The 12,277-nt window shown below is 39.2% G+C and overlaps 1 protein-coding gene across 3 annotated transcripts in view; it reads right to left on the reverse strand.

The window, feature by feature from the left end:
- The window catches only part of LOC308104262 (kelch-like protein 38), a 116,100-nt gene that overhangs the window by 67,936 nt on the left and 35,887 nt on the right, over window positions 1-12,277 (reverse strand). For 2 of the 3 annotated variants that reach the window (XM_080454654.1, XM_080454653.1), the window contains exons 9-14: window positions 11,647-11,787; window positions 9,807-9,947; window positions 8,428-8,619; window positions 7,802-7,948; window positions 6,607-6,790; window positions 6,195-6,500 (exon numbers count right to left, since the gene is read on the reverse strand). In XM_080454654.1, the coding sequence (XP_080310780.1) occupies window positions 6,359-6,500; window positions 6,607-6,790; window positions 7,802-7,948; window positions 8,428-8,619; window positions 9,807-9,947; window positions 11,647-11,787 (947 nt within the window). In that variant the 3' untranslated portion in view covers window positions 6,195-6,358. Of the gene's footprint in view, window positions 1-6,194; window positions 6,501-6,606; window positions 6,791-7,801; window positions 7,949-8,427; window positions 8,620-9,806; window positions 9,948-11,646; window positions 11,788-12,277 lie in introns of those variants that run through there. The other variant, XM_080454655.1, reaches the window with a different exon arrangement.

Genomic DNA, 12,277 nt, shown 5'->3' on the forward strand with positions numbered 1-12,277 from the left:
CTATAAATGAATACAAATGAATACATGCTGAACCCTCCTCATTGATAAAGCTGCAGGACAGTTTGTAAGCAATGACCTGTCCCACAACTATCTCCAGTGGTGAATGATTTATAGCATTGAAGTGGAAATGTGCAAACATTCTGCGGAAAAAGCAGATCTACAAGCTCTTGTGAAGTATATGGGTAATATGTTAAATTATATACTCCACACAAAGGTTTGAGTGGAACTCAAACCATGAAGCCTAAATACAGTATATCTGTGGGTTCCAATACATTCACATACTGCATTATACTTATTACATTTATTTTTTAATAAGTTTTAAACTTATTACAGATTTCAGTGTAACTATGAATCTACTTGAGAACTTGTTTGTCCACCATGACCTCTGTTTTTATGAATTATGACCCAAGTCTTTATGAGCGGCACTTATTCTTAATTAGTCTACTACCTTCATACCAAACTATGAATGTATGTCATGGAATGCTGAATTGGCATATGTTAGCATTTTTCTTGGTGTGGAAATAAACGCTATAATATATATATAATAATAAACGACACAAAATAAGATAAGAAAGATAAGATAAACCTTTATTGCAGATGTTATATGGTGAGTAAATAAAGACACATGTAGCTTTATGAATGTGTGGGCAATGAGTCCTTTCCACCACTAGAGAGCAGCGTAGGTCTGCTAAAAGACAACAGGTTCTGACCCCCACCATCCTACAAACTATGGTATTAGAACCACGGATGGTTTAGTAAATACCATCACATAAAATGTAATATTTTCTACTCTCATGTTTACGTCATGTCCCTCCCCTCCCATCTCAATAGCACGCACTGCATATTCTGGAGTGGTTTAACGCCCTCACTGGTTCAGAGTTAAATTAACACTATTATTGACTTCCTCGCTTCTTATGTAGTCAAAAGTCATCTGATATACTGAAGCTTTATTTGAGCATATCAAGTATTTTTCAGTAATATCCTGGATACTATGCACTGTTCAGTTGACAGACATTTGGAGAAACAAAAGGAGGATGACTATTTATTTTTCCCAGTGGTGGAAGGTATCTCCAAGTACTGTACTTCAATAGAATTTTGAGGTATTTTTAATCAACTTGAGTATTTAAAAATTGTCCTCAATAACTTATACTACTTACATCATTCACAGAGGTAAATATCGTACTTTTTATTCCACTCAAAATAAATGTGTGCTTTAGTTACTCAATTAGTTATTTGCATATCTCTGCTGTCGGGCAGAAACCAGCTAACTCCAAAATGTTCATTTCTCAGGAAATGAAAAAAAGAAAAAAAAAGTTAGGTTTTGTTCATCATTGATAAGAACAGCTGAATGGACCTCCAAGCTCACAATGAGGTTGTTTAGCAGAAAGTTTGAGGATCCAATGGAACAACAACAACAACAGTGGCAACACAGAAATGTGTGGTTCATTGGCATAAGGACAAAATTGGAAGAAAAAAGGGGTGAAAATAACTGGCAACTCTAGAACAAAATATAAAAAGAACAAGGCTGATTTATGTTCATTATATCAATTTGAGTTTCTCTTTTACAAAAGAACAAAAGAATATGATTACTCTATATGTTGACCAAATACTGACATCCAAATCAAGTACTCATGCGCATCTCTAAAAACAATATTCAGTCTCTAGCAGGTTTCTGTAAAAATGTACGGTATATTGCCCCAGGGCTGGCCTTTATTGATGTAGGTTGTGGTGTGTGTGTGTGTGTGCGTGCGTGCGTGCGTGCGTGCGTGTAACTGGGCCTATAGAAGGTATAACTGGGCCTATAGAAGGTGGTGGGTTGGTGAAAGGATGCCACTGTCCCTGGATGCTGGGGTTGTCTGTGTGGAAAGGCTTGTGGATACGGATGATGTCCAGGCCAGACTGATTGGTCAACTTGGTCACAAGCTCCTGAATCTGCTGGGAGGTTTTTGTCGTCGATGGGTTCCTCCTTCCTTCACGTTGCCATTCACTGCAGGGACGTCAAGAAAAAGAAAGCCATACACAGATGAGCATGAAAATGCATTGGGACCCCAGGTTTAAAGTCACTTCATCAACAGGGGGGACAGTTGCTTATAGCGCCCCCTACAAAAATGTATGAGTACTAATAATAATAATAATATGGCCAAGCAGCAAAATTGCAACTTCTTGTCATAATTTTCATCAATCTAATAAGCAATTTTCTTAGACAAAAATAACTTGACAGTTCCAAAAATCAACTGTCATAGATATACATCAACTCAACAACTGTAACAGTTAATCAGAAAAAATAATCAATTTGAATAAAAAGTCATTTTGAAGTCTTTGAATTTTCCGTTTTTTTATATTTGTTTTTGATTTCAACATCTTGGTTTTCCTTCATCACGTGCACCCTCATTTGAGTCAATAAAGTCATATATATACACACTTAGCTGTGTGCCTGTGCAGCGGAAAGCTCATATTGACTATTTTCCATGTGTTAAGTATAATTCGGCCAGAAGGAGCATATCTTCATATAATTGGTCCTCACTAATGCTCATTATAAGATGGTACCATTTTTGTCAACTCACTGTTGAATTAAAAAAATCAATCATTTTTTTAAGCCCCAAAGGCAACAACAAAACAAAACTACAGCTACATGTCCACAAAGGATGAGACACTCTGTGTCTCATTGGTGGGCTATGTATAGTTCGGAAACCTACCTACCAACATCATCATCATTGGGGAAACTACTGCCTTTCTCTTCCTGGATCATCAATAAAAAAAAGTTTGTTTTTATTTCTTTGGCATTTCGTTAACTCTTTAACTGCCAGAGTATTTATAACTAGCTGCCAGCGATATTTTGATTTTCTTACCTTTTCAAGTATTCACTGAATATTTATCTCCAGTATGATTGATCCCCTGAGGGTTGCTAATCACGGAGGGTTTCACTGTGCAAAAAAAAATAATGTCATCGCGACCTCCCATTCGCTTATTATACGCCGTTAAAAATAGCATGTTTCGGCAAAAAAATACATCACAAAAAAAACACAGGAGCCGAGATACAGGATTTTTAAGTAATACGTTAACCAGGAAGTGAATGGAGCAGTAAATCTTTGGATCACGTAATCTCCTGGTTCTGTGTGAAAAAATAAAATAAAATAAATCATCCAATCTCGTTGTTCACAGGTAGGCAGTTTTCTGAACAGGAGCAGACTAACAGGTTGAACTTACCTTTCAACAAGACGGCGGTTCTGGGGGTGACGTCTGCATCCATGGAGGGACTGGAAGGCAAGCCCCTCAGCTCTGATAGGCTGGCCAGGAGCAGCAGTAGCAGCATGGGATGGGAGTGAGCTGGGTCTGAGCAGAGCTTCTGAACTCAACTCAATTATAGGCTGACACTACCATCACAACACAGTGTCTCTTCTCTGTGACGTCCCAGCAGGAAGCTTCTAAGGGCGGTTTCACACTGGATCCGTTTTCATTGAAAACGTTTCCCAGTTCGAATGCTGGCCTCAGTGGCCTGCATTCACATTGGGCATAGATCCTATCGCACCACAGAACACATGCATATACACCCCCGATCCTACAGGTGGCGGCATGCACATAGTGTTTCCCCTGTGGACACAGACGTCATCAACTATGCGACAATGTTTGTGCTGGTCTCGCACAAATATGCGTTTAAATATGTTGAAAGCAAGGGGGCGGAGTTGCGGTGAGAACTGAATAACACTACTCATCATGAAAACATCATGCACGTGCAATATAAAATATTAATATTATCCAGTGATATGAAAACATTAGCTAATGTTTTTATATCACTGGATAATATTAATATTTTATTTCAAGGTGCCTTGACAAAATTAAAACACCATTACATTATTATGAATAGTATTAACCACATGAACCCCAGCATGGGGGGAACATAAGCCAAAAATAGCCAATCTACAAGCTCACAACGCGCGACGCGTTGTGAGCTTGTAGATCTGCTATTTTTGACAGAGAGATTTGGTGTTGACAGATAAAAGCGTCCAAAAAAGTAGGTCCGTTTTTACTGAGAATAGAGGGTTTAAGTAGGCTACATAATAATAAAACAATAACTTTATTTATATAGCACTTTTCAAAACATGAGTTACCTTATTTTATGCTACAATTGGAGAAAAGGTCAAATAAAAGATACACGTTTTTTTTTAAGCATAAGGGAATAGCCTACCATAGTTAACAAGTAAGTTAATTCTGACAAGCAATAAAGAAAACACATTTAAACAAACTAAAATGAGACCAAAATAACTTTGGTCTCGTTGCCCACATCAACAAACAAACAAATACAGACATACATGTGAATTACATCAATAATTATGAATGACAGATTCATATTGTAGAAGAGTGCAATTTATGACAATAAAGCACAGAGATGTTTCGTTTTTGTAGCCCACGTTTGTGTGTGAAACTGTAGAATTAATAAAAAGAAACTTCTCATTTATTTTGGATAGTAATTATTCTGCTATTCTTCATTATGCTCATTATAATATTATATTATATATTATCTTCATATAACTGGTCCTCATAATGCTCATTATAATGTATTTTGGATAGTAATTTAATGTATTATTCTGCTATTCTTTATTATGCTCACATAAGCTATTTAGAAGGGATAAACTAAACTGTGCATTCAGGAGAAATTGCATCATGAGTGAAACGGCTATAGTCCTTGGGAAACTATAAACCTACGTAGGCCTACATCTAAATGAGTTACCATATTTACTTACAAATTTCAAATTACAAAGCCTTATAAGCTATATATTTCTGGGATGCATAGTAGCTGAAACTCCACAAGATACCCTCAAGATATACTATATGCGCTGCTCGCGCACCTGAAATGCGCGATGGAGACCCGCCAATGTTTCATGACTGATAGACATGAAAGAAGGCCCTTCACAGCTAATAGAGAATTTTAAATTTTAAGAATCGGTTCAGAATTGAATGAGTAAAATTGTTAGAAAGGCTCCCATATAAGTTTATTATTATTTCAATTGTTATGTTCCACCTTAAGAGTAATATGCACCAGCCCTTTAAGTGCGCAATGCATTCTGGGGCGTTTTCATTCATTCAGTAGCACCGGCTAGAAGAGCTGTGTTTTTGTTGGCTGTTTTTGTCGAGTTTATATACCGTCACCTATTCCAAATAGCGGGCCACTTCCGTCTAACGGTACGCTTGCTTTCACATTGCAGCTACCGTACCCGAAAACGCATGATTCGGATCCGAGACTGCCTCCCGAGGTGGTTTCGGGAACGGAACGGTGATCCGTTTCGCGGGTCGATTCGCTACATTCACACTAGCCAAGCGGTCTGGAATGCGCACCCGGGACCTGAGTGTGAAAGCGCCGTAAATCATCATTGTTCACATTATATCAATCTATTCTAATCATATTATATATCCATCTATATTCTGTCACCTTTAGGGTTGAGACCCTTTAGGATTTTAACTCTAATTTCTGGTTTGTTAAGGATTCCCTCTTAACGGTCCGATTCCATAACGGTTCCCTTTGACAATTCCTATATTTATCAAACATTTGAAGGAAAGCCAAAATTACATAGATTTCTTTTTTAATTCAGTCAGGTTCCAAATGGGCCCTTACAGGTCTGTAACTCAAGAGTTATGGTGGTCCTTGAAATTAAAACGTTTTAGAACCACTGGTATTGTAATTGTATAGCAGACATGAAGTCCACATACCAGCTTCTGACAGAGTGACAAACCGGTTCCAAATGTGATGGAACCGATTCAGGTTCCTTAAAGGAGAATTTTGGACTAAAGTTTTCTTACCTTTTCTATGACGTTATGATATCTTAGGATGAATGGTACAGTAGAAAATTTTCATAACTCCACCCCTGAGCCGCCACAGCTTAAAAGGTGCGCGGATAGGCCTTAGGTTAGATCACATATTTTAATAGCTTAAAAAAATATATATATATGGTGAGATCTGACGTTCATAGTGACAGAACACTATGCAACCAAAAATTGCAAACAGAAGTCTCGCTAGACGAGATTGAAATCTCGAGATTTCAATCTCGTCTAGCGAGACTTCTGTTTTTTTTTTTTGGTTGCATAGTGTTCTGTCACTATGAACGTCAGATCTCACCAAAACATATTAAAAAAAAAGCTATTAAAATATGTGATCTAACCTAAGGCCTATCCGCGCACCTTTTAAGCTGTGGCGGCTTAGGGGTGGAGTTATGAAAAATTTCTACTGTACCATTCATCCTAAGATATCATAACGTCATAGAAAAGGTAAGAAAACTTTAGTCCAAAATTCTCCTTTAATGTTGGAAACAGTTCCTCCGGTTGCGGACGCCAACCCTAGTCAACATCAGAATCATCATCAGAATCATCTATGCCTAATGGGATGACCATGATCCCTCCTCAGCTTGAGAGAGACACATTTGGCACCGGAGTAAGTTTCAGGGACCTGCCCCACAGTTTCCCACGTGTCCGTCTCTTCACAGTAGCACTCGATGTTATGGCCAGAACTACATGAAGAGACACAAACAAACAAACAAACAGCCGTGAGAGAAATCTCTGGTGTGGACAAGACGAAATCTTTTCCCAGACATTAATGGAGCAGTAGTGTCATACCTATCGCCTTTGTAGTTAAAGAAGCTCCGCCCTCCTAGTACGTAGATCAATCCATCCACCACAGCCATGCTAGGCGAGCAGCGTGACATTTGCATGGGGGCACACATGGTCCACTGGTTGGTCTTGGGGTTGTAGCACTCCATCCTATTTTCCCGTGTCTTATTATCATGAGAATGCAGACCACCTATAGGCAAACAAGAATTAACAGGATAGTGACTGCTAGTGTGTTTTATAATATGCTCAAACTACAGTAGAATTTAGGTGAGTCTATTAGGGAACTAAGATCAGTGATGGAATATACTCTGTACTTTTGTACTCTGTACTGTACTTTTAATTTACCTGAATGTTTCTTTTTTTCTTGTCTTTAATACTTGTAACTTCTACACCACTACAAGTCAGAGGCAAATACTTTATTGTATTTCTTTTTGCAATTATTTCTTTCTCTTTATTTTGCCTTTATATATTCAGGGAAGCCCATTGAGAGCAAGCTCTCTTTTTCAAGGACGCCCTGATAACGCCATATAGAACACATATATAATGAAAAACAATACCAAACATTTGAATCAAATTACAATGTCACAGATGCAAATAAGAATAGTGTTACATGGAACAGGTGCAGTTCACTGTGTAGTGTGTCCTCAAGAAGAACCCTAAATGTCTCTATTGAGACCATTCGCACCAGTTTCAGAGAGTCCTGAAGTTTGTTCCATTTGTGTGGAGCATAATAAATGAAAGCAGTCTTTCCTTGTTCACAGCTCTTACGTGGACTGGTATATCTAATGTGTGTTTGTGAACGAACTGCCAACTTTATCATATAAAATACAGTGATGGGTGTACAGTGATTTGACCGTTTACTAGGCATACTTACTTTGCTAATTTTGATTATTTATACTAAACATGCATTAACTGATAAATGATGATTATTATAGGTTAAGCCATACAGCTACTCCACCTGAACCAGATCTAACATTAAAGTGATCAATACATTAATGCATTACTTATTACAATTCAATAACTCTGAAACTGTGAAAAGGGCCGTTAGCCATTTGGTAATGCAAGCACATTTTAATGTTCTGCCTATATGTTTTCTCTTGAGTAAAAAAGTATTTCTATATTCTGGTGTTGTTATTCTTACTAAAGTTAAAAAAAAAGGGAGAGTACTTCTTCCACCACTGACTAAGAAGAGGCTAGATACCTGTAACATAGATCTTTCCATTCAGAACACAAGCAGCTGATCTATTACGTGGAATCTGCATAGGAGCGACTTCTGTCCACACAGATATTTTAGGGTTGTACTTGGCCACCTGGGGCCGTTTTGGACTGAAGACATTTGGATCACCACCTAGAGTCCAGGAGGACACATGTCAAAACATTATTCACCGTCAACAGGAGAAGCATGAATACATAATAATAATTTGTAGTACATTTTCAGTGAACCATTATGCTCGACATACACTATATCATGCACAGTATACATACATTGCTGCTATGCTCAGGCACCTTAGTCATTTAACTTTTTTTTTAAATCTCAGGTACTTTTGTAAATATGTAGATAACTTGTTTGGCCTTTTGTTGTTCACTTGTTTGATCTCCTTCCCACTTGCCCCCCCACCCCTCTTCTTCCGCCCCCCTCTTCTTTCTATGGAAATAACGTTGCGATGGGAACGATGTACAAAAACGAATTTCACCTACTTTTTTACCTTGTAAACCTGTGATGTGACAATAAACCTGATTCTGATTCTGACACTAACACTACATGAAAAACACAACCTCATGAAGCCCAGCAGGCGGAACCTGCAGGTGCATAAATCTGTTCCATACCAATAAAATAGAGCTGTCCATCTAGTGCGACCACATCACAGCAGTTATTATCGTAATGCGCTGTCACACCGACAGAGTCCATGAGCTGCCAGGTGTCCGTGTTGGGGTCGTAGCGTTCCATCGAGGGGTCCCTCGAGTTATCAGCCCTGCAGTTCCCCACTGCAAACACATATCCATCCAGCATCACCAGACCTATGTAACATGTGGGGTTGAGCAGAGGAAAAAAAATGTAACTGATGAAGTGATGACCTTGGCCATAGGTGCCTATCCGATGGGTGCTCAGGAGCTCGAGCACCCACGGGACACAGCGAGCACCCACTAGAAATGCGGCAGTCGGACAGTTAAAATGCTTTGTAACGTGCACGCTGCACAGGATGCATGACATCCTGTGCAGTCATTCAGTGCCAATGACGTGTAACACGTCACTTTTTTCCAAAGCCCACAGTGCCAATGACGTGTTCTCAAAAACGCTGGCACCACTGGCTGCAGACTATTCTGAAAAACTCTGGCAGTGAATGAGTTAATACTCTCCCTCTGTAATCTTTAAAGTCTGATTATTAATTTCTTGTTCCAATAGTTCTCATCCACCAATAATCAAATTGCACAACTTGAACTTGAGCTCCCATTGGCGAAATCATAAATTGCCCCATAAAGCGCCTCGGACCTTAGCCATAATGCACTATGCAGCATCTCATTGGGTAACCAAGGCAAAAACACTTAGCGGTTATTCCAAAACAAAGACAGGGCAACAGCTCATTTTAAATGCTGAAAATTTGATTATATGAAAAAACAGTATCTATGATCTATGTTATAATTTGACATTCTCGTAAACAATACATATTATATAATGTATACATTACATACATATATTCTATAAGTCATGTTTGAAGAGCTAAATCCACCCCTCCTCCAACATTTCCCATACTAAAGTCTGGGATGTCAGGAGTGGAAGTAGCATTACCTTACTGCTGCTTGACCGCACCACTCCACTAACACAGCAGTATGTACAATTTGCAACTGGATCTACTTGTGATGTCATTATTCTGCAGTTGGAACAGATACATTTTGCTACCTGTACAGACGCCTTTTCAGAACCTGCTCATTTTAATACATTTCCATATAATTTGATATAAAGCAACTGATATGGTCTAGAATTATATTCTGAAATGCGTACATTTGGTTTACAAATGTGGCTATTTGGAAACAGACCATCTACTAGCTGATGTGACACGTACAGTAGTGAGCTTGTAGATTTGCTATTATTTGAAAGAAAACAATTACATTTTTTTTTTTTTTTAAGTTGCCTATGGTGACCTGACCAAAATACGGCCACCAGGGTTAATGTGGTAAATTTGAATGTGATAGTTTGACAATCTTACTCAAGGCAAAGCATGGCTTTTTCATGGGAGCCATCTTCAACCATGAGTCATGGTGAACATTATAGCGCCACATCTCTCCGCAAAGATAACCCTGATCATCATCTTTATCGACATAGCCTCCGGCCAAATACAGAGTGGAACCTATGGTGGAAGAAGAGCAGAATTAAAACAAGTTAAAATAAATGAGATTTGAATATGTATACACAACTTTACATTTCTTCACATATCTTCCATCTTATTGTGATGGGTTACTTATAAAGCCACGGAATTCACCAAAACAGTACCAGTGTGTTGGGAATTACGCTGCCAGGTGGGCTATATAATACACTTTATTTGTGTAGCACTCAAAGTGCTTTACAGAGCCAGAATAAAGCACAAGTGCTTTACAGAAAAGGTAAAAATAATTTAACAATAAAGCAAAAAAGAAAAGCAAAAGCATAAAACATAAACAAATATAAAAAGGCAGTGAATCAGTCGAAACAGTGAGGACTTCAATAACACAGAGATTTAAAAATCAACTAAAGGCCTTTGCAGACAGGGTGCGATTAGTCAATCAGTTTTTACCGCATGTGAAAAGACGCACAAATCGAACTGGGTTCGATTGAAAAAAAAAAGCACCACCGCAGCCACTTGCCGCACGGCAAATTCGGAGCCGGTGTGCATGAGGACATAGAGAACCATGTGTTCATTTAAAAAAGTGATATTGTCCGTTTTTTTCGTACCCTGTCCTCAAAGGCCTTTAGAGTGAAGAAATGGTCTTGAGTTGTGCTTTAAAGCTATCCACAGAGGCTGCCAGTCTTTGGTGTAATTGGAGTTAATTCCAAGCCGTCGGCCCGTAGAAGCAGAATGCTGCTTCACCGTGTTTTTTATCAGTCATTGTAGGCACTTCGAGCAGGTCAGCACTAGAAGACCCGAGGGGTCGGTTTGGAACATATCTAGGCAGGCAGTCACAAAGGTAGTTAGGTGCCAGACCATTGAGAGCTTTATAAACAAGTAATATATTTGAGTGGTGCCAGCCACTCCTACACTTGACCGTGTGTGTGGGTCTGTCCGTCCATTTGAGCACGGCCTCAACAGCTGCAGCTGATTGCAACACAAAGATGCAACCAGTTACACTACCGTAATTCAACACAAACAGGAGTGCAACACAAAGGCACCACTCACTTCACACTGGTTTTAAATCAATCCTAAAAAACAACCGGGAGCCAGTGTAGTGAAGCTAAAACTGGAGTAATATGTTCCCTCATCTTAGTTTTAGTTAAAACTCTGGCTGCCGCATTTTGAACAAGTTGCAATCTGTCAATTGTTTTCTTTGGGAGGTCAGAGTAAAGAGCATTTCCGTAATCAAGCAGAGAGAAAACAAAAGTGTGGATCAACGTTTTTGCATCGTCCAACGACGGCAATCTTGGTAACATGATTAATGTGTGTATTAAAATTCAATTCAGAATCATTAATAACCCCCAGGTTCATTACTTTACTTTACTTAGTGTTACTTTCTGCAGTCAGGTTACAGAGTTGACTTATTATTGATTGTCTTTGCTCACTAGAACCAATTATGAGAACTTCTGTCTATGTCTATCTATCTTTATATCTATCGATAAATTAGGGTGTTGATCTGCCAATGTTATAATAATAATGATAGATACGAGTAATTATCTTGTATGTGTGTGCAAGATTAAATTGATTTCTATGAATGGCAGCTTGTCCAACATGATGGTTGCTAAGCTAGCATTGAACAAACGCTATTGTTGGGTGGGGCTTAGTGATCAGTCTATTCAGAGGTAAAACAGTAGGATCCATTACAGGTCTTAAATTGATTGACTCTGATGGTAATCCTCACCTGATGCAACCACAGCATACCCGCTTACTACCAAGGGCAGTCGTCCAAGAGTCTTCCACTGATTGGTCAGGGGATCAAAGCTCTCAACTTTGTCATAGTTGTCCCTGGCCGAATTACTATTCTGTAGCAACGTCACGATCACTTCAACAAACAGAGGAGAAGGAGCAGATGAGACAGAGTAGATTAAAGAGTTGAAGGAGAAACCAAATGTATTTGGTTGAGCTTTCATTGTGGCAGCCCCAACCCTGTGGAACTCTCTCTCCATGGAGATTAGAACCTTCTGGGATAGAGCTTTCAGTGTGGCAGCCCTAACCATAGATATTAGAAACCTAGATACCTCATTGGCCTCTGCAGTTCATTGGGGCGACTTGTATCGCAATACACACGGCTCTTCCGCCCTGCACGGCTGCACCTGCCACTCAAAGTGTCTACTGGCCAATCACAGCGCTCACAGCGCGTTGACTACTGGCCAATCACAGTGCGTCTTTTCCGGGACTTGTCATGCAATGGTTCTCAACCAGTGGTCCGGGAACCACCAGTGGTCCTTGAGGGGGTTCCAGGTGGTACCCAGCTAAATGATGGAGAGTTGATAACCAAATGGACCCTTATATAGATCTTTAAATCTTGAGTA

The sequence above is a fragment of the Gymnoscopelus braueri genome, assembly GCF_963280865.1.
Source record: "Gymnoscopelus braueri genome assembly, chromosome: 17".
Lineage (NCBI taxonomy): Eukaryota > Metazoa > Chordata > Actinopteri > Myctophiformes > Myctophidae > Gymnoscopelus > Gymnoscopelus braueri.